Source organism: Mesocricetus auratus, unplaced genomic scaffold (genome assembly GCF_017639785.1).
Source record: "Mesocricetus auratus isolate SY011 unplaced genomic scaffold, BCM_Maur_2.0 Super-Scaffold_100007, whole genome shotgun sequence".
Classification (NCBI taxonomy): domain Eukaryota; kingdom Metazoa; phylum Chordata; class Mammalia; order Rodentia; family Cricetidae; genus Mesocricetus; species Mesocricetus auratus.
This window is the reverse complement of record NW_024429191.1, coordinates 59245182-59272174: the sequence shown is the minus strand read 5'-3', so window position 1 is coordinate 59272174 and position 26993 is coordinate 59245182. Positions and strand designations below refer to the sequence as shown.

The following is a 26993-nucleotide window of genomic DNA, read 5'->3' as shown; positions in this document are numbered from 1 at the left end:
CACTCATAGTATGAATTCCTTAAAACATGTGATGACTTCCCTCTCCAAGGACCTGTCCTAAGCATTCTTTGTACTGATGAACTTGGTAAATTGACTTTGAACTTTTTCTCGCTGACTGTGTCTTTGTGACTTTTTGTACACCTGAAACATGATGAACATTAGTGGATCCAAGTGGCATGCTCCCTCTTCCCCTGAGCTCCAGGGAGGTCTGATAGCATAAAACACAAGGATCCAGAGCCTAAGGGAAAGCAAATACACCAAAGTCTAGTCATCTCTTCAGGCCCATTCCAGCTCTCAACCCACAGGTCTTCTCTATCATGTCTGTTGAAGAATCCAGGTCAGGCTGGCCTTAGGACCTCCTGACTCTCACTCCGATCAACATGTAAAAACACACTCACTCCCCAGCACATACACTGAAGCTCACCAGAGATACAAGGCTACATGAGGCTGAGATGAAAGCCTTCTAAAAGGGAACCAAGCATACTCCATACTGACATGGCAGGAGAGCAGAGAAGGGGCTGCCTTGTTTCTGGTTCTGGATTGCAGCAGCCCTGTCTGCTAGGAAGTGGTGGCTCGGGGGTGATGTCAGCCCCACCCTTAGTCCATTCCTCCCTAAGTAAGAGCAAGAAAGGGGGTGGGGGTGGACAGGCCCAGTATACTCTAGCATTCTACCACTTAGAAGGGAGAGAAAGATGGGGTGCAATTTCTAGAGAAAGATAAGAAGAAGAAAATGCTAGCTGTTTAGGCTATTTACAGCCTTAGTTCAGGCAGTGGAAAATCCTTACCAATCCTGAATGTGCATACCTGTACACACACACACACACACACACACACACACACACACACACACACACACACACACACGCACAGAGTACCTGACCCCACCTGTGTAGGAAGCACGAGTTTGAAGTTGAGTGGCATGGTGGAAAATTTGGCCCCGTAGCTAGGCATTCTCATCCACTCAGAACCCACAGAAGTGTGACTAAAAGAATGTCAGAGTCGGAAAGCCATTAGGAAAACATTGCATGACTCACTGTAGCCAGTGTACAAAAGAAGATGTTGCTGAGTCTTGTTCTGAAGTCCCTTCGGGCAACTCCAAAGCAGAAATAGGACATGGCAGTTCACGGGCCCCCAGAACATGAACCCAACAGATCAAGAGGCCAGGATCACAGGCTCTCACCTTCCTAACAGCGGAATGAATCAGCGTCTGCCCTCCACATAGGATGGCTGTTTGGCTGTTGCTTTAAGTGACTCCTGGGCACACACACATTCTCCCCCCCCCCTTCCCCTTCTAGATGCATGTGCTCAGAGAGTGAGTTCCCCTAACCTCCTCAGTTTCCTGATGGAAAAGAATCAAAAGAATAGTTTCCACTCCCCTGGATCTCTCAGGTATCCATGAGCTTCTATAAAATGGGCATGGGATATGTTCTCTCAAGGGGAAGCCACATAGTACACACAGTCATATCTGTTGGAAGAAAGTGATCCATCCAACAACAGCAATCATGAAAAGGGGAATTTTGACTGGGGCAGGGTGATGTATGTATGTAAACCCAGTACTCAGGAGGCTGAGTAGGAAGTTCTCAAGTACCAGGCCAGTCTAGGCTACAGAGAGAAAGAGACTAAGTCAGGGAGGAAGGAAGATGCTGAAAGAATGACAATAATGAGAAGGGGGTGGAGAAAAGGAAAGAAAGAAGGAGGAAAGAGAGGAGACTCTTGTTTATTTTTCATGAATTGAGCTAGGTTGTCTAGAAAGGCAAGCAAAAGCCCCTGAAGTAAAAAAAATCCAGGTAGAGGTTTCCATTTTACTATTAAACATTGAAGAGGAGAGGGAAGTGGTAACAGTTATGGATTAAAGCTGACTTCCCTATTTTTAAAAATCCAAGAGCCAGCCAGGCATAGTGGTGCTCACCTTTAATCCTTCACTCAAGAGGAAGACAAGTCAGATCTCTATAGTTTCAAGACCAGCCTGATCTACTACGTGAGCTCCAGGATGGCCAGAGCTGTTACACAGAGAAACCATGTCTTGAAAAAACACCACCACCACCAAAATAAAATAAATAGATAGATAAAATGAAAATCCAAGAGCCAAGTGAGAAGTCTCTATGAACAGAATTCCAATCATTACAAGAAAAAAGACAAGAGAGCTTGAAGAGAGTCATGCTGGACACCAGCCATCCTGTGGAAACATGAGGAGAAGGGAGGGAGCCGAAGGGAAGGGGCTGTAGAAGTTTAGCTGGAGCTGGTTTCAGTCTAGCTCTCTGCCTCCTGTCCACACCACACGAGCAAGCAGCCACCTCACACGTCTATCACACGGACACAGCGGCTCCTGCCTGTCTGCCATGATGGACTGAAATCTCTCTAAAACTGTAACTGAAAAGAAACCTTCCCTCACTTGTGTTGTTTCTGTCAAGGGTTTTTTTTTTTCCAAGATAAGTATAAGAACAAAGTTCAGACAGTAAAGGTGCCCTGCCACCAAGCCTGACAATCTGAGTTCAAACCCCAGGCCACACACAGTGGAAGAAGAAGAAAAAAACAATGCCTGGAAGTTATATTCTAACCTGTGACATGTGCACCCATTCATGCATGGCACGTGTTCACACACCCCAATGTAAAATAAATACTTTTTTTTTTTGGTTTTATGAGACAGGGTTTCTCTGTATTGTTTTGGAGGCTGTCGGTCCAGCCCGGCTTTGAACTCACAGAGATCCGCCTGCCTCTGCCTCCCGAGTGCTGGGATTAAAGGCATGCGCCACCACCGCCCGGCTAATAAATACATTTTTAAAGTACAAACAAAAGAGATGCCCATGAGAAAAGAGGGACCCCAAAGCACTCTCACTGTTCTTTCCTTGCTTCAAGACTCAAAGTAAAATTCAGAATGTGGAGAAAGTATGGAACATTTTTCTGGCAGTTACTAAAAAAGAACATCATAAGGCCCACAGTGCTTGGGGGCTGAGTTACCAAGTTCTCTGAGCTGTCTCAGGATGGTGAGCCTTGGATTGATAGGAGAAGGTTACCCACAGAAACAATGAGTCTGGAAAGCCCAGCAGGACTCACCAGATTAGCTAGTATCTCATCACATACACTGACACCATTTACTGTGAAGGCATGCTGGGTAGCGGCTCACCCCTCAGCCAGGTATGAGAAGCCACGGTGACTCAGACAGAGGATGTTGTAGGAGAGATACCATCTTCTGATCAGTGACAAACTTTGGACCAGACAGTGGAACTGGGGATCCATGTTAGAACTGTAAAGGCAGACAAGGTACAAATAGCTGAGGGAAGAGAAAAGAAAGAGCCCAGAGAGAAATGAGCATGAAGGACTTGGGGACCAGACAACAGCCTTGGAGCTGTGTGAAGATGGAGTATCCTCCTTGGGCAGGGGTGATCGCAAACACAATCATCCAAGCACTGGCTGCTAGAAGGGTCACTGAGCATCGTCAGTGTATTTGTGGTACCTCAGAATGCATGCAGCATCCAAATTTTTCAGTACCTTTTCTATATAAGGACAGTAGGTTAGATATATTGCATCCACTAGTTCCCTCAACTCACACATGCACAAGTACACACATGTTCACATGTTATCGAATGACTTGAGACTCAACAATAGTTAAGTAGTCTTTCAGAGATCCCACAGCTAGTTTTCAAATGAGTCTTGGACTCCAAAGGCCGTGTTCATAATGGCTGTTCTGCTTAGAGAGACAGAAGCAACTTTGGAGGGACTGACTGATGTCTCTTACTCAAAGGGGAGACTGGGGGGTGGGGCTCTGTTTGAACAGGTTTTCTGCAATGAGTCAGGCATGGAGTCCTCTGCCCTGGGAAGCCATCATTGTGTTTTCATTTGACAAGCTGGATGAGGAGCTGCTCTTCTTTTCCCCTGCAGCCCCTTCTGTTTACTTCTGCCTTTGCATTGTATTAAAAGCCTTTGTTTCCACATCCATCTCATCCATTAGACCAGTGAGTGGTTTGCATCTGAGCTGCACTTTTGGATCTTATTAAAAATGACAATGGCCGGGACCCACTTAAAACCATTTAATCAGGGTCTCTGGGACTCTGGCAGTTATACTTTTAAGTGCTTTGGATGATGATTCAAATGCACCCCAAGTTGGAGGCACACCATAAACAGTGAACATTCAAGGTCAAAGAGCAGGTCGTGAGCCTTTGGATCTACAGAGACAGGTCTGGGGCAGGTAGTATCCACATTTTTAATGAGAGGAGGAATACAGAGAGCTGGAGGTAGTGATCAAGAATTCAGAAAGAGAATTCAGGGAACTATATTATTCAGAAGAGAAAAGCGGTGATTTGAGACCCAGCCACAGAAGCGAATCTTTAAGATGCCAGTGGCAAAGGCAGAATCTGGCCAAGGCTGCATGATCATGAGATTGCCTTGCATAACAAATCTCTAGTTAAAAGTAAAAGGAAGCTTCAGTGCAGAATAAACAGTACCTGCGGGTGAGGAAGGCTCTAGAAGCTGGAACAAGGGGCTTTCAGGGCCTGGGGCCTTGGTGTTGGTTGGAAGAGGGAAAGGTAAATGTCAAAGGCGGAGGGGAAGAACAGAAATGTGAGTGCGGAGAATAAATGAAACATGGGAAAGACTCTGGCCAGGATGGGAAAACTTGTGATTTTAAAATAAAACGGGAAGATGAGAGAAAGGATCCTACGATCAAGAGTAGGATTAATGGGGGACTGGAAAAATGGCTTAGTGGATAACATCACTGGCTGCCCTTTCAGAGGACCCAGGTTCAACTCCCAGCAACCACACAGCAGCTCACAACTGAAAGGCGTTTGACACCCTCACACTGACATACATGCAGGCAAAACACCAAAGCACATTAGATTAAAAAATAAATCTTTTTTTTTATTTAAAAGAGTAAGCTAAATTTGGAAACTATCCATATGCATGTTTACTCAGAATGCCATTGTTTTAGCAGGGGAAAGGAACTACAGGTAAATAAAATATGCAAATGCACCTCATAATGGAAACTCCTGTGATATGCAACCCAGACGAATATCATGTGGGTTCTCTGGGAAGGATTAAAAACTGCAGCAGGAATGCAATGAGTGATTCTCCTCAGGTGTGATTTCCAGTGGCTGTTGCTATATGCCCTCAGAGAATGAGCTCACCCAGCATCGATCACTAGGCAACTAAACACAGGTCCAAAGTCTCCTCGGTTTGATTTCAGACAGTTGTCAAGAAGCAGGCTGTTCTGGGCTGGGTCTCGGAGGTGAGTAGGTCACACCTGATGTGTACAGGAGACCGTCTCCCAGTAGAAGGAATAGGTTTGAGCTGTAATCCATGGTGCCAGGAAGGAGAGAAGAATAAAACAAAGATTAGCGTGGTCGAGAGGGGAGAGAAAGAAGATGTGCCTACCATTCCTCGAGTGCTTAATGTGTGCCCGGCACCAGACGTACGGTTTTCCCTTTTAACCATAAAAACAGCTCTACAGAGCCTTGAGCTGACCTGAGGCCAAATGGAATGTTGATTTCCTCATGGCCTGTTTCTCCCTCTTTCCCTAGCCTCACACCCATGCTCATCCATTCAACGGCAATGACCTGTGAAAAGACCTTCAGCCCCGAGTTCCTGTAGCTTTATTCATTACATCTAACTCAACTCAGATCAAACACACCTCAAATTCCAAACCAGAGTCTGTGAACCTTTGTCCAAGTCTGATTCTCTCCTAATACTTCCTCTGTTAGGAGTTCTGTCCCCACATTGTTATTCCATGTGGGTATGTAACCCTAAAACCTAGGGATCTTTTCTTGACATGCTGTGATCTTGTCCCAGTATTCCATATCTAAGTCACCCCAAGTCCTACTTACTGTCCTTCCCAAATACCTCTCAAATAGATCCACTTCTCTAAGTCTACTTTCTTGTCTCTGCCCTAGACCACACTACCAGTGTTTCCTGCCTGGATCACTGCAGTGGTCTTTCCTGTCTACTCTGGTCTCTTCCAGTTACTGTGCCACACATATCTTTGTTCATTAGAACTGCTGCAACAGAGTGTAATGGGTACAGTAATTGACCACAACAGGAATTTCTTTCCCATAGCTCTGTTCATCACTGGCACCTTCAGGCTGCATCTTCTTGTGACAAAATCCTGCAGGGAACACCAAGTATGAAAATAATGCAACGAGCTGTGTCTCAAGACTCTCAAAAAGGTGGAGCCCTCATGATTCAATCATCTTCCATAGGCCCCTCATCTTAATACTAGTGTATTGGGAGCTAGGATTTGGTATAGGTATTAAGCCAACATCAATATTCAATATTCATAATACAGCAACATGTGTGGTGATGCCCATAATCCTAGCCTAGGGTAGAGGCAGTAGGATCAAGAGTTCAAAGCCATCTTGATTATGAAGTGAGACTGAGGCTAACTTGGGCTATGAGAACCTGCCTCAAAAGAGCGAGGACAGGAAGAAATGAAGAAAGGGAGGAAGGAAGGAAGGAAGGAAGGAAGGAAGGAAGGAAGGAAGGAAGGAAGGAAACTAAAAGAATCTCTTTGTTCTTTGGCTTTTGAGGCAGGATCTCATGTCACTGCATGTTCCAAACTGGCCCCAAACATATCCTCATCCCTCAGGCTCTACATGCTGAGTTTATGGGTGTGTGCCATCACACCTAGCCAATGGGGTCTTTTCAAAAGACAAATCTGATTGTGTCTCTATCCCCAACCCACTCCAGCCCCACCAGCTTTGTATAAGTATTGAACGTGTTTTCACAGTTCTTCAGCTGCAAGGTCTGGTGTGATCTGAGCTCATGTCCTATGCCCATGTGCCTTTCTTTCCATCTTCTCTCCAGCACGCTAGCCAGGATTCAGCCATCATTCTGCCAAAGAACCTTGGTATATGCTCGTACATCCCCAATCCTCCACATCTGAGCTCCTAGGTAACCTCAGACAGTATAGTGAAGACCTCTTTAATGCAAGTCATTGTCTTTTTTTTTTTACTTTCTTTTTCTGACATGATTTTTTTTTCATTTTAAAACAATCTTTTCTCATTTTACATACCAATCTTAGTTCCCACTCCCTCTCCTCCTCCCACTATCCACACCGTCCCCCAACCCCACCCCATGCACTCCTAAGAGAGGGTAAGGCTTCTGATGGGGAGTCAACAAAATCTGGCACATCTCTTTCAGGCCGGACCAAGGCCCTCCCCCCCATTTCTAGACTGAGTAAGGTATCCCTCCAAAGAGGATGGGCTCCAAAAAGCCAGTTCAAGCAACAAGGATAGATCCTGGTCCCACTACCAGCATCCTCACAGACTGTCCAAGCCAAATTCACCCACATTCAGAGAGCCCAGTTATGTCAGTCCAGAGTTAGTGAGCTCCCACTAGCTCAGGCGAACTGTCTCTGTGAGTATCCCCAAAATAGTCTTGACCTCTTTGCTCATATCATCACTCCTCCCTCTCTTCAGCTGGACTCTGGGAGCTTGGCCCAGTGCTTAGCTGTAGATCTCCACATCTGCCTCCTTCAGTAATGCAAATCTTCTTAGTGTTTTGTTATTGAGATAAGGTCTTGGTAAATAACACAAGTTGGTTTGGAATGTATAATCTTCCTACTCCCCAATGCTGGAACAGCAGGTGTGCACCACCACTCCTGGCTCTGGTGGAAGCCCTTAATGACATCTAGATATGTTCATATCCCTAATAATTTTTTCATAAGATTTTCTTTCCTTGAAATATTTTAGGAGCTTTTACTTTATACTTATTTAAATACCATTTTCTTGATTCTTGTTTTCTCTCATTAGACTATAAGCCTGCAAGGTCAGAAATGTGCAGGTTTGGGTTGGTTTTGTCTACCCCAGGCACTGAGTACCCAGTGTTTAGATAAAGCTTGTCCCTTCATATTCTCCCTAGAGACTCATGGCTCCTTACATGTTTAACTCCCGCCTGCCAGCTCCTCTTGATTCTTCCTACTCCCCTCCACTCTGTCAACCTTCTTCTTACCCTGACTGTTCCACTTGTAACCTTGAGACAGGTTTGGTGGGAATGAAAGCTGATTTGGTTTCTCCTCTCCTGGCTGGATTTGCTGTTGCTTTGTTTTTGTTTTTCTTGTCTACATCCAACCTGTGAATATTGTTATCAATCATCCTCCATGGCGCACTCCTGCTTCAAACATTTCAGTGATATTTATTTGATCTCTGAATGAGGAAGAATTCTGTAAGCATAAAAGTAATGGAAGAAATCACTAAGGGAAAGAAAATCAATACCTTGGACTACACCAAATTAAAAACTTCTGGCTGTCAGAAGCCATTCCAAACCAAACTAAAAAGCAAATGACAAGACTGGGGAAAGTCTATGCAATAAATATGATGAAAGGTTGTTATCCCTCAAATACAAAGAGCTCATATAAATCGATAAGAAAAATACTAAAATCCCAGTGGGAAAATGGGCAAAGGGTAGGACTATGTACAAATAGCTTAATAAACACATGAAAAATCTTTAAGTGCAGCAGTCCTCAGGAAAATGCAAATTCATACAATGTTTCCCATTACTCACATACCAAATCAGGGCATTAAAGCTGAAAGGCTAGAGATATGGCTTAGTGGTCCATTGTTTGTCTAACTTGTATAAGGACCTGGGTTTGATCTGCAGCACCTGGTGGAGGCAAGGGTGAGGTTGCTAAGAAAGCAGTGTTTGTTTGCTGCTTCACAAGTGTCTTGGTTACTTTTCTGTTGCTGCAACAAAATACCATGACCAAGGCAACGTATAAAAGAAAGCATCTCATTTGGGGCTCGCAGTTCTAGAAGATCAGAGTAGACTACATGGCCCAGGCAGGCATGGCATGGTCCTGGGGAAGTAGTTGAGAGTTTACATCTGATCTGCAAAGAGACAGCAAGAGAGAAAACTAACTGAGAATGGTGTGGGATTTTGAAACCTCCAAGCCCACCCAAAGTAACACACCTCCTCTGACAAGGCCATACCTCCTGATCCTTCCCAAACAGTTCCACTAACCGGGGACCGAGTATTCAAATTTATAAATCTTTGGAGGCCTTTCTTATTCAAACCACACCAAGAAACTATAAGAAATTATTTCTTGTTTTCTTTGATTGGTTTTTTAAGACAGCTCCACTGTGTAACATAGGCTAGTCTTTAACTCCTGAGCCTCCAGCCTCAGCTTCCAGAGTGCATTGATGCTGGGTCTACAGGCAAGCATTGCAGGGAAGTAGCTTTGAGACTTTCAACATCTTGCCACCATCTACAGCAGTGGTTCTCAACCTTCCTAATGCTGCAACTCTGTCATATAATTCCTCATGTTGTGGTGACCCCCAACCATAAAATTATTTTCATCACTACTTCATAACTGTCATTTTACTACTGTTATGAATCATAATGTAAATATCCATGTTTTTTCAATGATCTCAGAGGACTCCTGTGAAATGGTCCTTGGAACCCCAAGGTGTCACAACCCACAGGTTGAGAACCCCTGCTCTAGAAGAAAGCACAAAGAATTTGTAGGGCTAAAAGGCTCTCCAGATTCTAGTTCTTGCCTCTCTGTCTCGTCTTTACCCCTTGCTTGCAGTATGGAATGCTGCTGCTCCTGTCTGGGTTGCCTTCCTGGGTGCTCTGCCTTCTCCTTTGCACCCTTCCTGGACACCCATCTTCTCCTGACACCCACTCCTTGACAGTTCTTCTGAGAAGTCACAACCTTCAAGAAACTCCTGAGCTAGGCTCGGCATTCCTTCCCCGTATTCTCATTATAAACCCCTTTCCTTACTAGGCCATATTGAGAACAACTCTTTACAGCTTTCCGTCCACCTTAGATTATATGTGTCTCATGAGAGACATTATATTTTTATTCATTCCTGTATCCCTGAGCCTAATCCAGGAGAGATGCTCAACAGATGACTCTGAACTAATCAATCATGTAATAAATTAGTGATTCCATTTTGCACCATAAATTTTTGCCACTATGCTAGTAAATGTGAGTTTTACTTAAAATGGATAAAATTAAATGCTTTTGGATAGAGAAGAAATCCCTCATTCCTGCCCCAGCCCTCATTTCAAGCCCATGTTCTATCATCCTGTGGGTTGTAACCTACTATGGACTATGAAATTAAGTCCTGGGTCACAGCTGCCATTATCTTAATGAAAACTATCAGAAGCAGAAGGGAATGGGATGACTCTCGTACCCTTCTTCACCTCTGTTCCTAATATTCTATGTTATTGTCATTGCTCCACCTGCTGCACCCAGGTGGGGAGAAGTACTGGCAAATAATAATAATGAGTAATAATAAAATAAAACCCCAAGGGAATGAAGCTCCTGCTCTGACTTTTCCTTCACAAAAAAAAAAAAAAAAAAAGCAACAAAGCTCTACAGGCAGGTCTTGGTCTTGTTCCCTGAAAATTGAGAGTGATAATAATACAATTTGGGGCTGGGGAAGTGGCTAAGTCAATGGAAGCCAGTATGAAGACCTAGTTCAATCTCTAGCACACAAGTTTAAAAAATAGTTTCAGCGGCATGTACTCTATATCCAGCGCTTGGAAGACGGAGACGGGCAGAGGTCCCTGGAGCTCTGTGGCCAGCCAGCCTAGCCTAATCTTCAAAGTCCTGGCCAAACAAGAAAAACAAAACAAAACAAAGCAACAAAACAAAAACAAGTAAGACCAAGGTGAACAGCTCCTGAAAAAAAGATGCTGGAGGGTGACGCTGGCTAGTACTCACTCATGTGTGTGCACACAGACGCACATGCACATGTTGAACATACACATACTAACAAATAGGCTGGTCTAGTGGTGTGGTTCGGTGGCAGAACACTTGCCTTTGGTTCCATTGCCAGCACCTCACATACTAGAGACGAGCAGAGCAGTGTACAAACAGGCTGGCACAGAAAGGACCTGGTTTAGCTTCAAGTGCTCAGCACTGTCCATCAGCCTTTCAGCACAGAGACCCCAAGCACCAGAAGCACACAGCATAGCATGTATCACAGCCTCCTCTGCTCTGCTGTCTAGCCCCTCTGCTTTGTTTCAAACAAGCTGACCAGCTGCCTTTAGACTGTGATGCAGTCCCCCAGCCTCCCAACCTTGAGAGAATGTGTGTACTCATGGGCATCAGGCAAGTGTATGAGTCTGTAGCCCAGAGCCATAGATTCTGTCCTTGAAAATCGCAAATATGACCATATCATTCCCCTGCTTCACATCCTTCTATGGTGCCTTTAGACTCAAAATGAGGCACTCGCTCCCTGATTTCTCTTAAAATGTCCTGTGTGATGTCCTTCCATCTTGCCCAGCCTCCCAGGCCTTCATATCCCAAGCCAGCCATGCTTAGCTCCAGGCCTTTCTATGCTACCCTGGCTACCCAGGACACCCTTCTGTCATTCTGAGGTCTCCAATAGGCACTGACAGCATCCTGGATTCTGGCACTCCTCCATGTCCACTCCCTGCTCTGGACCTATTGCCCCTCTCTGTGGTTGTCTTAGTTATGGTTTCTGTTGCTGTGATAAAAACACCATGGCCAAAATCAACTTGGGAAGAAAATGGTTTATTTCATCTTACAGCTTGTAGTCCATCATTCAGAAAGTCAGGGCAGGAACTCGAGGCAGTAAGAAAGGACGAATTCTGCTTACTGGTTTACTCCTAATCACTCATTCAGCCTGTTTTCTTGAGAGCTTGTTTGGAGGTTCTAGCAGGGGAGCGCAGTTACTCGTATACCCTTAACCAAAGACCAGTCCTCCTCAGTTCAGGGAAGATGGTTCTATTCGACTGAGCGCGCAGCTTCAGGTGGGATACATACAGATCAGTGATTGAGGAAGGGAACACCCACCTAGCCAGCCAGATCTGCCGAATCCACCCTGGTGATCAATGGGGTGACAGATGTCACAGCCAGATCGCCCTCATGTCCTCAGCCTGTTTTCTTATATAACTCAGGGCCACCTGCCCGAGAGTGGGACTACCCACATTGGGCTTGGCTCTTGCACATCAGTCACTAAGAAAACACCTCACAGACTTGCCTACAGGCCAATCTGGTGAGGACATTTTTCAGCTGAGGTCCTCTGTGCCCACCTCATTCTAGCCTGTGTCAGTTGACATAAAAACCTGTAGAGAGAAGCCTTTTTCTTTTCTGCCGCTTTGTTTTTCCCCACCAGTCGCCTGGGCTCTGCCGCGTTGTAGTCCCCAAATAACACACAAGACGCTGTATTAATTATGAAGCTGTTGGCCTTGCTTGTTTCTTACTGGCTAGCTCTGACTTATGTATTTACCCCATAATTGTTAATCTAAGTATTTCTCTTACCGGAGAAAAGTTTCCAAGCTTCTTACCCCTATGACGGTTACATCTTGACTCCCTGTGTTTCTCCTACCCAGAGTCCTCCTCGACTCCTAGTCCAACCTATCTTGTTTCCCTATTGGCCAACAGTGCTTTATTGACATATACACAGGACTTCCGCATCAAAAACCAGCCAGCATGACCGGACAAGGGGGAGCTCTTGAATCCCAGACTGATGGCTGAGGGACCAACAGGGAACTGATCCAGACTCGATGAATGTAGTGCCAGTGAGGAGGCCACAGAAATCACTGGGGCCTTGTAGTATATCAGTGTTTACCGTGGTTTATGAATGATCTTTGGGAGCCCATTCCAAATAGAGGGATGCTCTCTCAGCCTGGACACATGGGGAAGGGCCTAGGTCCTGCCATGGATGAAATGACAGATTTTGGAGACCCCCCCAAGGAGGGCCTCACCCTCCCTGGGGAATGATGTGGGGATTGGGTGGGGAGCTAGGGAGGCTGGTGGAGGGACGAGGGAGGAGGGGTGGGAGAGGGATGACATGTGAAGCATTCATGTTTCTAATTTAAATAAAAACATATATTGAGGGGGAAAAAAAGCCAGCACACTGGCCCCTCCATTATAGCACTGACTTCAGCTCCAATTCTGCCAGCTGCTCTTGTGTTTGTCTTACTCAAGCACAGGGGTGACGCCTTTTGTCTGATGTCACCAGCATCCAGCATAGCATCTTCCTCGGGTGGCCCGATAGAAAGAGGGAGGGAGGCAGACATTGAGTGAAAATTCTTCTCTGACAAATCCCCACATTTCCAAGGTCAGAAGGCAACTCAGAGCCTTAGAACTTTGAACCATACCAGGCCCCTGTGGGCACAGTCTCAGAAGAGAAGGGAGCTCCATAATGAAGGGGTTCAGAGTGCATTAGTGCAAGCTATATAACAGCACAGTCCCACAGACTTCACAGCCAGAGCAGGGTTTTTAGGAGGAATGTAGGTTTGTACAAAGCCAGGCCACTGAACATTGAAAGACTATGGAGGAACCAGGAGCCTGGATGTCTCTGTGGCCTAAACATACTTAAGGTGGGGCAGGAATAAGACTTTTCTCCCTACTAAAGTGAGGGATGCGCGTGCGTGCGTGCGTGTGTATGTGTGTGTGTCTGTGTGTGTGTGTGTGTGTGTGTGTGTGTGTGTGAATGTACACACAACCCCAGATATTCCTCAGGTCCTAAGCAACATGTCCTCGTGGCAGAGGGCATACCATGATGGGTGACAGACCTCCCAGTCTCAGGAAAGGTAAGCAATGGTGGATGTCACTTTAGAGAACTCAGAGCATCCCACCCTATCCTCCACCCATGGTAGATGGTGACTGAGATTCTCATTTTGACTTGCTTCTCTCTAGCTTAGGTTCCCTGTTCAAATGCAGAGGACTTTTTCCACAGTAACTGCCGTTGAAACCTCAGCACAGTCAGTGATGCAGGTGGATTTAAAGGAAAGGAAACAAGACTGTGGAGAACTGTTTGTGAAGGCCTCAAGTAGAAAAGGCAGAGTGGGTTATTTTGGAAATTTCCCTGTCACAGCTTCCAGCAGGATAAGGGTTAACTATATAACACACTTTTAGGGTTGATGGAGGGGATAGGGGACAAGCTTCCCCTGGAATCCACCCTGCAGTTCAAAAGGGGAAGCTCTGGTTGCCCCTCCTGGGTACACACTGAGCTGGTCAGAGCTGCCTTCTCTCCAGGGGAGGATGAAATATGCTTGTCACAGACAAACAAGATCCTGGACTAAGGATTGAGTTCCTGGTACCCCAATATCGAGCTGAAGAGTTCGCTGACTTGAGTTAGGGCAGAGAAATTTAAACAGGAACAGAGGCAGCTCCAACAATGCTTAATGATGAGGATAGGACCTGGGCAGCAGGTCCCAGCTGGAAGCCAGTCCCAACTTCCAAGAGTAAGGCTGGTTCTGCAAATGCAGAGAGAAGGTTCTCCAGGCTCCCCTACATGTCTGGGATGGAAATCATGCAATCTGGAATATGCAACTTGGAGCTGGGTCCCACTGAGTTTTTAGGTCAGAAAAGTGCCCATTATCAGTAGGTGGTGGTAATGAATGCTGGTAATCACAGCATTCTGGAATCTGTGACAAGAGTGTCACAAATTCAAGCCTTCAAAAAACAAACAAACAATAAAAATGTGCCTCTCATTTTTCAGTATTTGAAAACAGATTCTAGAAATAAAGGGGCAGAAAGATGTCACTGCTGAAAGAGAAACTACTTTCATTGTAGAGTCATCACTTGTGCCTGACTCTTCCTACATATATATACACACATGCATGTATGCACACATGTATACACACATACACACACACAGCACCTTCAAGATTCCCAGGCTCTCTCCTTCTAGCCTCAGCTCTCACACATTCTGCCATATACCCACATATAAACTTGACTCAATAACTGCACCCTTGAGGAAAACAGAAGACAAATTTACTATTCACCTAGTGGTTGTAAAGTAAAATTGCAGGCATAGTGATAAAAAGGAAACAATCAACTTGGTATTCCTCAGCTTCTAACACAAATGGAAAGGGGGAAGACACATGAGGGGGTGAGGGGCTCAGATGCTTCAGGGACCAAGTACTGAACACAAGCCAGCAAGGGGAGTTCAAGGATCACCCAAAAGAGGTGATCCAGGCTTAGTTCTGATTGTTCTCTAAAATGCAGATTCAAGTTGCCATTCCTTGATTTTCAGAAGCCAGAAATTCTAATTTAATATGAAGCCTCTTGATTCTTAGAGGGCAACTCAGTTTTCTTGGAAACTTTAAATGAACTGAATCTAGCAGTGAGCCCTGAAGCTTCCTGTACTCTGCTGGAGAGGTACGAGGCATCTCCCCTAACTGTGGTATTACACTGCCACTCTCCAGTCACTGTTTGCCATTGCAGCAGAGGTATTCAGGAGGAGGCTCTCGGCTCTACTCTGCACCCAGGGCTGGATGCCAGAGCTCCAGAGAACAACTAAATCTACAGGAAGTGGAAGGCTCAGCTGAGCCACGCAGGGGCAGAGACTGGAGCCTTGCAGATTAAATGGCCGACTGCTCCTGCAGGAAACCCTCAGGGTTGGGAAGGCTTTTGTCTGGCTCAGAAGCCAGGGCTGCCTCTCGGAGGACTTCCAGGTGCTCCTCAGCAGCAGACAGCGACTGGTCAATCCAATCCAGGCCCCCGGTTAGGTGGCAGGCATTCCTGGTCACTAGCACCAAGTGGCTGACAGAGAGGAGCAGGGCAGTTGTCCTAGGTTTAAAGAGAGAGAGAGATAAGGCTCTATAGAAAGTGGGGATCTTTGCACAAAAGCTCAAATGGGTGCACACTCTAGTGTTCCCCAAACTGGAGCTCTTCTCCTGGAAGGTGAATGATTATGTAACATTATGGGTCCACACTGAAATACATAGGAATAACTGGCTTAAATAAGGTTAACTCTCTTGGAGCCTTTGAAGAGCTTGACAAAATTCCAAAGGGAAACGGGCAAGTTGTGTCTGATAAACATATTTAAGACGGTGGAAGCAGCTTTCGGCAGAACACCCATTAACATCTCCCAGAAGGGTGTTTTATGAAACAGTTTGGATGTGGTCAATTGGGTGAGTAGATCTCCAACTGCTGCCCACTTAAAGATGGGCTATATATATATATCCCTCTTCAGTGAACATCCCTTATTGATCACAAATCAATAAAAACAGGGCTGGCTTACTCAATGCTAAAGAAAACGTAATTGAAAATCAAATTGAGGAGGAGGGTTTTGTTTGTTGTTGTTTCCGTGGGTTTTTTCTTTTTTCTTTTTGTTTTTTGATTGAAAGATTCACTATGAAATCATTTTTATATGGTGAGAGTGCCAGATGTATTCAGGGCTCCATTATCGATTACTAACATACGGAGAGCTGAGCAGCAATAGGAACGGGGCAGGGAAACCACAGCAGACATGTCACGACTAACTGGCCACCTGGCAACCATCACATGACCTGCCCATGGGAGTCTCACAAATCAAATGGAGACAATGTGTAGGTGTCTAATGAAATCACATAAGTAAGGCTGAGTGCATTCTGTGGAGTGGAGGAGGGTCTGGGAAAGAGGCTCCTGAGATGCCTGATGGGGACTGAGTTCCACTGTAGCTGATGCATTACATGATCTTGTTGCCCTGCTGGGCAGTGCTTCCAGCAAGGTGTGACTGTTTTTGAGTCCAAAGATCAGAGGGAGGAATGGGGAGTGAAGGGCAGGGAGGCCACCTTAGCATAGCCAGACAAGCATGCACATCCAAGCCTGATTCACGGCTTGCTTCCTCGTCTCAGGGATTCAGGAAGAAGTCTGGGCTCTATCACCTGCCAGGCTCCACTCACTGGTTGTCTCAGTGTTGACATGGAAGGGGACGAACCCAGAGCCAGAGGTAGCCTTGGAAATCTGGAAAAATATCCTCTTTAAACAAGCCAGGCAGTCAACCTGTGACCCTGAGGGGTGACAAGATGAGTGGGCCCTCCTCCCCATCTCACCTGGCATCCAGGAGCTTGGGGTCCAGCGGAGGGTACATTGACTTCACGACATCGTCCACTCTGAGGAAAGGCAATAAGGACAACTGTCAATATTTCACCTTCTCATCCCCTTTTCTCCCTCATTCCTTCCCATCCTCACGCTAGACTTCTGCCAGTATTACACGCCTGCTCTTCAGGGGTCCTTTCTCTAGCTGTTTCTGCATGCCCAGACAAAGTCTAATAGAAAGACTTTGGGTTCTGCTTGGAAAATATTCTGCTCTCTGCTTTCGCTTTCACTCCAATGGTTAAAACGTGTGAAGTCATACATATGGAGTGATGCTCAGGATTACTGCGGAATTTAAAAGGTAATCGGCAAGCAACAGCACGCTGTATCCCTCTGCATATATAAATATAAACAATAAATCAAAGCTATGAAATGGAAGAGGGAAGGTCTAGAGGAATGTTCACCATTTGATGGTGGCTACATCCCCAAATTGGGAAGGGTGGAATAAGGGAACATCCCACTTTTCAGATAATCTATTCTGGAAGTAGATTAACTTTTATAAGCAAGTTTTCACTTTTGTTTTTTTAAGAGATGCTAATACAGTGACATAGAAAATAAATAAAATAAATTAAAAATAAAAAGCCACAGCTTAATTTGGGTTCAAACTACTCTACCGTGTGTCTTGTCCATGCTGTATAGCCCATGACTAATATTTTAAGTTAAGTTTCTACCTTTCTCACTTGTGGGGTGCAAGGTGTTGCTCCCATGGATCAGCTGGTAAAAAGAAAAGAATGAAATCTGTGGCCAGAGGCACGGTGGTCCTCAGCATCTGGCCCAGCTAGCCCCTTCCCTCTCTGCAGAGCCCAAGGCAGAAGTCAGTCTCCTGGAAATAATAAATCATCACCCTGGCAGATGGAGAAAATATAACAGGAAGGACACAGGGACAAACATCAGCCAGAGTGAGAACTCGTGAGGGCAAATGAAGAAAACAAGAATTCTGGCAAGAATCATGAAGGAGGTGGTCCAGGTACTCGCAGAGAACTCTCCCCTCCTGGCAATGCCACACAAGCACCTTGGCACACTGTTAACCCTGTCCCCTCTCAGAATTCTCAGCACCCTAACACCCTGTTTATGATCTGCACCACGGGGCCTGTCCGGGCCCTGTGAATGGGTCTCAGAAGTGATAAAAAGCACAAGGCAGTGTCCAGCCGATGAGAGCACTGCCGTCTAAACGTGGTGAGAGAGCAGCGGCAATGTCTGGCACGAGTTGGAGCCTGGGTGGGGTGTCTCCTGCAGGGACTGGTACAAACCCGGTAGTTACACCCACGGGGCACCTCCAGAGCCAGGAGCTATTATGGCCTGCTTCCTCCCTCTCACTTTCTCACCTCCCTGAACTACCTAGACAGAGCTCAAGAACACCAAGTCTTGCTTTTCTCAGAGGCTCTTACAGGCTGCTTCTCCTGAGCTTTTACTCGAGACAGAAAGGGCTGGTTTGCTTGTGATTTCACCCAGGCACCAGGAATGCACACTGGAGGCCATTCAAGGCACTGTGGTCAGGTGACTGATAAGAACACTTTCCTGGAGTGGATCATTTGACGGCGAACCCACATACCAGCCACCAGGTGGCAGCACACATTTAGCACGGCCTTTTGCTCTAAGAAAAGGACCTTATTTTTCTTTGCAAAATCCAGTCCAGCTGAGGGGGTGTAGTTGTTGACTAGCGCTCTTGCTGGGTGCCTCCCACAAGGGATTTTGCAGACAGCCTGGAATTCGGGAGGTCTGAATGTTCTGTGGCTTCACCTCCTACCCAGTGCTAGGCTGAGGACCAAGCAGCAAATGAGAGCCACCATGAAAGGAAGGTGTCCCTCAAACTAGTCCCCAGTATAGCCAACAGTCTGGACCTAAGGGCATGGCTGGGAAGTCACTGGAGATAGTAGCATAGCCGTCATGGGGAAATGTGCCTCCTGACTGCCACATGTAGCAAGGGATGAGGCTGACCACATAAGAACCTTAGTGTCAGCCTGTTGTCCTGGAGCTGTTAAAGCACTTGTGCTGGTAATGGGGATGCTGGGTGACCATCTCAGTTTAGGAATGCTGGGCTGTTCTGTATACACTGGGTGTTATAACTGAGGCTGCAGACAGACCTACTGGTTTACAGCATTGTTTAGCCTTGCTGGCTACCTCAGCTTCCCCTGTGGAGTGTGGGACTTCACAACCACTGACCACTCACCTGGGGCTAATCCTCTTGGCCACCACAATGATGTCGCTGACACTCGCTGAAGTCTTCATCTTGGCCCCAGAACCCATTGTCATGGCAACAAGTTTTTCTGTCAGAGTGTGACAAATCTAATATAACAAGGAGGAAAGAGGTGATGAGGGGTGACCTGACTCCCCACCCCACACCGAGGGCTCTACCACCCTGACAAGGACAAATCTGGCCCCGCCTTGGGCACTGCCACAAAGCAGGCTCCTACCCTAATGATGAAAGGAAATGGAGTAGAAAGAGGCAAAAGCCAAGCCTGGGTGATAGTTGGGGGCGGGGCTCAGATCAAGGGCAGAACTTCAGCTCAATGAGGACTAAGCTGGAATAATCCATCTAAGAAAACTCACGCGCTCTAATTTCATCGTTTTATAGGGAGTGCTTTCTATCCCCTCTCCTCTCGGTTTAGACTGCCAAATGGTTAATATCTCCAGGGGGGAGCCCCAAGAAATGGGGCTGAACAAAGGGCAACTGTTCTCTTAGGCACATTCTCTGATAATGGTGCCTTGGTGGCAATTTCTGAGGGTCCTGTATTATTAGTGTTTGTCCAGGTGATGATGAAAGGGCCCTGGGAAACGCAGGGCAAAGGCAAAATGACAACGCACGGGCTTCCTCCTCTCCCGCCAGCACTGCTGGCCACCTCCAAGGCTCACTGTCTCTCCCTGACTCTCCCAAGCAAAGAGAGCAGGAAGAAGAAGCCCAGGAGGCCACTGGGGAGGAAGGACCCACACACCCCTTCATACTCCAGGGAGATGATGGAGCAAAGGCATTCTGGGGTCTCAAAAGGAAGCTCAGAAGCCCTTTTCTTTATCCAAGATCCCTAATCCAAGAAGTGGGACCCTCCCGCTCTGATGGAGAGGAACAAGAGTGGAAAAAAAAAACACAAGGCCCAGGACATGTGTCTGGGCAAAGGAAATATAATATGATTCATTGCTCCACTCAGTGTACCTAGCTATCTGTGTCTACAACGATATCTGTGTGTGCAGCCATATTTATACATCCAAGGAACTTCCGGACTCCGAGGCAACAATTTCCTACAGAGGTAGCCAAGGAAGAGGCAGATAAAGTGCTTTTTAATATCCTGTACTGAGTGACCCTAGAAAAAAGACCAAGTTGTCTCTTTTGAAATCTTGAATAATTAGTAGACAAAGAGATAATGTTACTGATATGCAGAAACCTATATTTGCATCTTATTAAACATTTGCATGCTATTATTATTCTATTGGGAAGGATAATATCAGGCAAGAATTGAGAAATGACTGCTGAAACTATGAAAATGGCTAACGTGAAATTTGAAAGTAATTTTCCAAAGGTTCCAGGCCTTCAAACACGAAAGTCAGCCTCCAAGTGGAAGAACTTGCAGTTTGGGTTTTTGTTTTTTTAACTCTGACTATTCCATTTGTCTGATTATTGTCACCAAAGAAGCCAAGGAAGACTTTCTAATAACTCAAACCCAAATACAGAACACATTCCACGGACTGAGCTCGGTATTAATAAACAAAGGAGCTCAGGAAGGCCAGAGCCTCATTTGCTCCAGCAGCTCCATGGCCTCAGACACCCAGATTTCCCCATGGTTGGTAAAACTATTACTGGAGACCCCTTCCCCCCAAGCTGACCTTTCCACAGATCACTGTGTTAAGAGGACCAGGTGAGATAAAGACTAAAGAGGACGTTTAGAATGCTAAAGTAAAACAGACCCATCAGGGAGAGGTGGAAGCAGACTGTAGAAATACAGCAGGAGGCTAACAAGGGCTGCTTGCAAAAGGTCAACTCCATGTACACCCAGAGCACTCCAGCAGCCGCCCTTGACCTCACAGGGAAATCGGAGTATTACCTTCAAGATGGCGATGCAGTGGGACATGAGGCCCCTGGGGAGACAAGAGGAAAGTGTCAGTGCTGCCCTAAAGAGCCCAATCCTTCCGGCTACCCCCACTGCTCTTCAGCCAGCACCAGGTGAGCGCAGCAGGCACCATCTCCAAGCAGAATAGCCCACTCCTCCAGCCAGCTCTGTCCCCACCTGCCAAGTTCAACATTTTATATCTCTGTGTATCCAGCACGCCCTTTCCCTTAGATTCAACCTGGTGAGTTCTTCTTTCAGTAAACTCAAGTCAAAAGGCACCCATTGAAAGGAGGAGCTTATGAGGCCCCACCCTCCATAAGGGCTCATAGGCAGTTAATGGTTGTTGGTTAAAGGGAAAGGAGACACATTTTCTTTATTAGTGGTATAGCCACTTTGGGATGGGGGCCATGCTTCTATAAATAATTCCTGTAAGCAACCATAGTTAAACTAAATGGGACACGCACGCACACACATACGCATGCACGCATGCGCGACAAGAAAGAAGGTAAAGGGTATCATAGAGGTGGGAGGAGAACAAGAAATGATAATGGGGTGCATGTGATTAAAATACATTACGTACATGTATGCAAATGTCTGCGTGGAAACTCATTAAGTACAATTTAAAATGTTTTTTAAAAGGCACCCCTCTGGGACATGCTTCATCAAAGCTACCTTGATCTTCTTACCCCAGGCAGACTTAGACACTGCTCACTCCCTGTGCCACTCCTCATACAGAGATCCCCTAGACTCTCTGTGACACTGGCTTTGGTGCAGTTCTGTCTCCTGTCACTCTGACATCCACGGGTTCCTGGCCCCATACCCTGTCTACAGTGCCCCATAGATATGTCAAAAAACAAAAACGATAAAGGGATAATGAAAGGAAGTGGCACGCACTTCTCAAAGTGCAGTCCTATTGGGCAGACGGCCCTCTGTGCGACACTGAAAGCAAAGACCACCTGGAGTTGACTCAAAATCCCTGGACAGACGGAGAATAACCCAACCACACTGGGAGACTTTATAATGATGTCTGCCACATATCTAACTGCCTGGGTGTTCAAATCTACAAAGTCTGAGGGATGGATAAGAAAAAACACTGTCATGCCCTATGCTGACATCTCTCACCATGAGGACAGGGGAAGAGCTCTGGATACACAGTGGAGTGTTCCAGTAAAGGAACCCAGAAGTTCCTTTGCCATCCTAAAGGGCTAGAAAGCAAAAGTTCCCTGGGGCCTTACGAGGCATCTTCAATCCAGTCTTCATTCTCCAGAATGGCCTCGATGTGGGGGTTGGTGATGACAACATCATCAAGCTCTAACTCAGAGGGCTCAGACTGAGTCTCCATCGCACCAATGAGGTCCACAATGGGCCTAAAAGGAAAGGCTACTGTTAGAGTCTCATGACAAGTGACTGTGGCTGACCCTCTTCTCATCACAGCCACTGCTATAGTTTAGATGTTGAATGTCCCCCAAAGGCCTATGTGTTAAAGACTTGGTCCCTAGGATGGCACCCCTCCCCTCTGAATAAGACTACCTCCTCCTTCACAACAGGGTTCTGTAGAACCTGAGACATTCCTTGCAAAGCAGAGCCTTGGATGTTGGGGGGGGCGTCTAAGTGGGCATTCATAGGTTGTTAACCAGTCAGCAGAGATGCTGACCTAGTTAAGATCAAGAAACATCAGAAGCCTAAGGTTTTGGCTAATGTCCTTTATGGATCTCTCCATTCAAAATTCTTAAACTGACCTTGTTTGCAAAATCAGTTTCACATAACAATGCATGATGAAGGAGACAGGCACCCTATGCTAGGACTGCATGATCTGGAACACCTGTTGCTTAGGTGTGTGGCTGAGTGTGGGTATCAGATTTCCATTTCCAGAGTTTTGTCTGGAAAAGGATTTGGCTCATCCCCCTGCCAAATGAGGGGGCCAGCATCTCATTGCAAAAATGGGGCTTTCATGTCAGGCAAACACATTCAGTGCCTCAAGATGTTGTTGTGCTCAAGGAATGTTTTTTTGTTTTTGTTTTGATTTTTTTGAGACAGGGTTGTTCTGTGTAACAGCCCTGGGGTGTCCTGGGACTCACTCTGTAGAGCAAGTTGGCCTCCAACTCAAGAGATACTCCTGCCTCTGTTTCCCAAATGCTGACATTAAAGGTGTGCACCACTCAGGGGAGTCTCCCAGGAGTCTACAGGGAGGACCCCAACATAGACTCCTATCCATAGTGGATAAGTAGCCTGAACTGGCCATCTCTTGTTACCAAATTGGTGCCTAGCTCAACTGTCACCAGAGGAACCACCCAGCAACTGATGAAAGCGGATGCAGAGATCCACAGACAAACATTATGTGGAGTTCAGGAATCCTGCAGAGGAGGAGGAGAAAGGTGTGTAGGAGCCAGACGAGTCAAGAACACAACAGAAAGGCTCACACAATCGTCTAACCTAGACTCAAAAGGACTCGCAGAGACTGAAAGGACAACCAGGGAGCCTGCATGGGACTGACTTAGGCACTATGCAAATATAGTACAGTTGTGTAGCTTGGTCCTACAAGTGGGAACAGAAGCTGTCTCTGACTCTTTTACTGGCTTTTAGGACCCTACTCCTCATACAGGGTCACCTGGCCTAGCCTTAATACATGGGGAGGTGCTTAGTCTTACTGCAACTTGATATGCCATGTTTTGTTGATACTCATGGGAGACCTGACTTTCCTGGATGCAGACAGAAGAGGAAGGAATTGAGGGAGGGTGTGGAGGACTGGCTGTGGTCAGGACGTAAAATAGATAGATGAATAAAAAAAAATTTTTAAATGTATGTGCCACCGCTGCCCAACTTAAGGGATGCCCTTAAGCTCTGAAGTCTTTATAAGGTCTTTATAAAGGAACCATTTAAGAGAGAATAGGAGCCGGACAGTGGTGGCACACTCCATTAATCCCAGCACTAGGGAGGCAGAGGCAGGCGGATCTCTGTGAGTTCGAGACCAGCCTGGTCTACAAGAGCTAGTTCCAGGACAGTCTCCAAAGCCACAGGGAAACCCTGTCTCTGAAAAAAAAAGCTTTAAGAGAGAATAGGTTAAGCTGCAGTGGCACAGAACCAAGTTGTTCTTGTCCCTCTGGCTTTCTGTTGTCAGTGCTCAGCTCTCCTCTCTCCCCAGCATAGTCTACTCACTTGGAATCATAGCGCTGTAGCAGGTCTCGAGGCCGGCAGTAGCGCTGCCTACAAACCACCACCAAGGCAGCAAATGAGGCCAGGAAGATGGTGGCCAGCACACCTATGGCGACGATCACCACAGTCTCCATGCTTCCGGGGGCTCCCGAATACAGTCCACTCACATCCTCTGAGCAGGTGGAAGCTGGAGAAACCAGAGCATCAAAGAGATGTGGTAAAGACAAGGCAAAGAAGGGAGGGGTGGCTGGGTCTCCCCTGCTAGGAATGGCAACTGAGGCTGGAAAGGGTAGTGAGGCTCCCTCAAGTCACCTGCAAACCCAAGGGACTACAGCAAGATGCATCTTATGCCATGCCCAGATTTCCCTTCTTCTTTATGCTAGGTTATTTTCCAGTTACACTGAGACAGCTTTTGAAGTTACACTTGCACCAGCACTGATGATTTCACATTACAAAACGTGTGAGTGAAAGAATACCACGATTGATAAAGCAGAAGGTAGGGGTGTGCTTGGTGAGGAGCCCCTCCGTATCAGACACTCTGTGTGTGTTAAATTGTCTATCAATATGAGGAGGGTGTCGGCATCTCTACTTTATGATAAAGAAACTGAGCTTCCAGAAGGTTAAGGGATTTATCCAAGTCTACCTAGCTGGCCAGCAGACAGCCACCCACCTAAACCAAAATCAACAGTCACCTTCCTTGTCCTTTCTAAGGAAGAATGAAAACTCTGCAATGGGTTCTGACTGCCACTCTCAGTGCTGGAAACTTAGGAGCACAGTTGAGTATTCCTTGCTTATCACCGTCCTGGAGGGTCTTTCACATCAATAGTTAGGTATGACTCAACAACAGGCTTCTGTTCAGAGAAGTGTATTGCCAAGTGTTGTGGTCATTGTCAAACGCCCAGACCAAACTTACACAAACTAAGACCAGCTATGATGTCATTACATGATGCAATTCTATAGGACCACCACCCCATATGTGAGCCATTACTCACTGATATGCGATGTGGTTTATCAGTGTATGTTAAATTCAAGCCGGGGCACCTTGGGGAAGTACCCTTCATGGCATTCTTTCCGTCCTCCCCTCTGTATCCCTTTGAGTAGCCTCTTCCCTTCCCTGGGTTTTGTTTATTCACCTACAAAAAGGAGTGCTCTGCCTTAGCAGTCTCTATGACCCCAGAATGGTCCATCACTTCCATTTGCCATGTCTCCAAGGATTCAGACTCTCTTGATGGTCACTCGGGGAGCATATATTGATCATCTACAATGCAACAAACACTAAATTCTGAAGGCTAAAGATGAGAAGATAGACTCCCCTCCCCCATGTTAATGAACTGGTAGGGAAGGATTATGCTCTGTGTTAATGGGCTGTGTGCAGGCTTGGACAGTAAAGATTACATGTGTATGATACTTTCTAGAAAAGCCTCCTTCACAGACCTGGGGATGCTTGAGCTGGGTCTTGAGGGATGGGCAAGAGTGCCAGGTAGACAGGGTGGAGGTTTTACTGGCTTAAATTGCCAAGGAAACCTCCTCAGGGGTCTCCAAGGCTGCTCTCTCTCAGAAGGATTTTTTTTTCATCTTGTACCTCAGTTGGGAACCAAGAGAGGGGTACAAGAGTCTAGTCACATTCTATACTGTCCTCCTTGTTTACCCATGTCAACACTTTTCTTTCCTCCATCCGTATTCACGTCTCCCTTTCTAGACTTTTTCCTTCAGTAACCCCTTCTCTAGGCTTCCCACATCCTCTCTCCCATGTCCCCATTCCTCCAAGGCTCTCCCTGCCTTCCTCTCCTCTCTCCCAGTAGTTTTCAGTGTTTCTTTTGAGCGTCTGTGCGCTCTTGAACTTTCCATCAGCCTTCCTTTGCGATCCCTCTGTATGGGAGTTCCTTTGTCCCCTTTTCTTTCTTTGTGGGTTCTCTGTTATCTCGGTGATTTTTCCTCTCTCCTTCGATCTCTCTTGCTCCATCTCCCTCTCTCCCTGCCCCTCGATTTAATTCTAAACCACCAGCATTCAACTCCATGACCCTCTCTCCCTCTCTTGGCCCTGCCAGCCGCCACTAAAGAAAGCTGGCATCGCTCTAAGCGCGCGCTCAAGTTTGATCCTCAACTTGTGCGCTGCCCCGCACCCGCCGCGGGGAGGAACAAAGCAGGGTCGGAGCAGCCCGCAGAGAGCCCTCCCGCCTCCCGCCTCTCGCCCCGCGTGCTCACCCACCTCAACTGGGGGTCCGGAGCCCGGCTCCCCGCGGTTCCCCAAGGCCAAGTACGAGTGCTGTCCGCAGAGGCCAGCAGCGGGGCATGCCGGGAGCGCGGGCGGGCCGACGACCCAGATCCACCCCCGGCGGGCTGTCCCAGCCAGCACACCCAAATCCCCCGCTGCCAGGCGCCGCCATCCCCGCCAGGCCCCAGGCGGCCCGGGGATTGGCGTCGCGGGAGGCCGGGGCAGCTGGGAGACAGTCACTGGCTACCGGAGAACTCCTCCACGTGCACCCACGGAGGCCAGGGCAGGAGGGTGGTGTGAGGGCAGTGCGCCCACAACCACTGTGCTTCCAGCTGGCTATCCAGGCATGGGTGTAGGAGCTCCCACATATGGTGCTGGGTCGCTGCCCTACCCTGCTGTTTGCAGATTGATTGTAGCACTCACTAGCCATGGGCAATTCGACCTTGCTTCTCAGTGCCTTAGTGCCCTGCTCTGTAAGGATCCTGGGAGTTGGTGTAAGGATCAATAACACACAGCATGCATTTTCTTAGGGAGAGCCTGGCCCAGGGCTAACAGTGAATCAGCAACCTGACATAAGACTCTTGTTAATCACTGTCTAGCCAGGACCCTGGCAAGCAATCATACCCTTGATCCCGTCCTAGATATCTCACTGCAAAGAGACCACACCACACTGGTCAGGAAACAGCCCAGGCCGCTAACAGTCACCAGTAGGCTGCCCTTCAGTCCTAAAGATACCAGCTAATGGCAGCAGCTTAGGATCTCAGAGGTCCCCACAGACCTAGGAAGCAGACTGAGGGCTATTTGGGTAGGA

General features: G+C 46.9%; 1 protein-coding gene and 2 long non-coding RNA genes across 3 annotated transcripts in view; 1 reads left to right on the top strand and 2 right to left on the bottom strand.

Annotated features, from left to right (window-relative positions):
• LOC121141427 overlaps positions 1–26993 on the top strand; it is a 59512-nt gene that overhangs the window by 25413 nt on the left and 7106 nt on the right. The window lies entirely within an intron of this gene.
• LOC121141428 lies at positions 4905–8795 on the bottom strand. Its single transcript, XR_005878342.1, has 3 exons — positions 8495–8795; positions 7939–8149; positions 4905–5283 (listed from the first exon to the last, which is right to left on the bottom strand). It is a non-coding gene; the product is annotated as an uncharacterized LOC121141428 (long non-coding RNA).
• Tmem98 (transmembrane protein 98) lies at positions 14665–26311 on the bottom strand. The gene is made up of 7 exons (XM_005076972.4): positions 26177–26311; positions 23971–24154; positions 22050–22181; positions 20809–20842; positions 18945–19060; positions 16732–16791; positions 14665–15484 (listed from the first exon to the last, which is right to left on the bottom strand). The coding sequence occupies exons 2-7, from the start codon at positions 24099–24101 to the stop codon at positions 15277–15279; spliced, it is 681 nt and encodes a 226-aa protein (XP_005077029.1). The 5' UTR covers positions 24102–24154; positions 26177–26311; the 3' UTR covers positions 14665–15276.

What these genes read in the sequence shown, in the direction of transcription:
- Tmem98 (XM_005076972.4), bottom strand. Translation starts at nt 24,101, where the DNA reads ATGGAGACTGTGGTGATCGTCGCCATAGGTGTGCTGGCCACCATCTTC. An exon ending in CTACAGCGCTATGATTCCAA is followed by an intron (nt 22,182 to 23,970) that starts GTGAGTAGACTA and finishes CTTTCCTTTTAG; the next exon opens with GCCCATTGTGGACCTCATTG. An exon ending in GACTGGATTGAAGATGCCTC is followed by an intron (nt 20,843 to 22,049) that starts GTAAGGCCCCAG and finishes TTGTCTCCCCAG; the next exon opens with GGGCCTCATGTCCCACTGCA.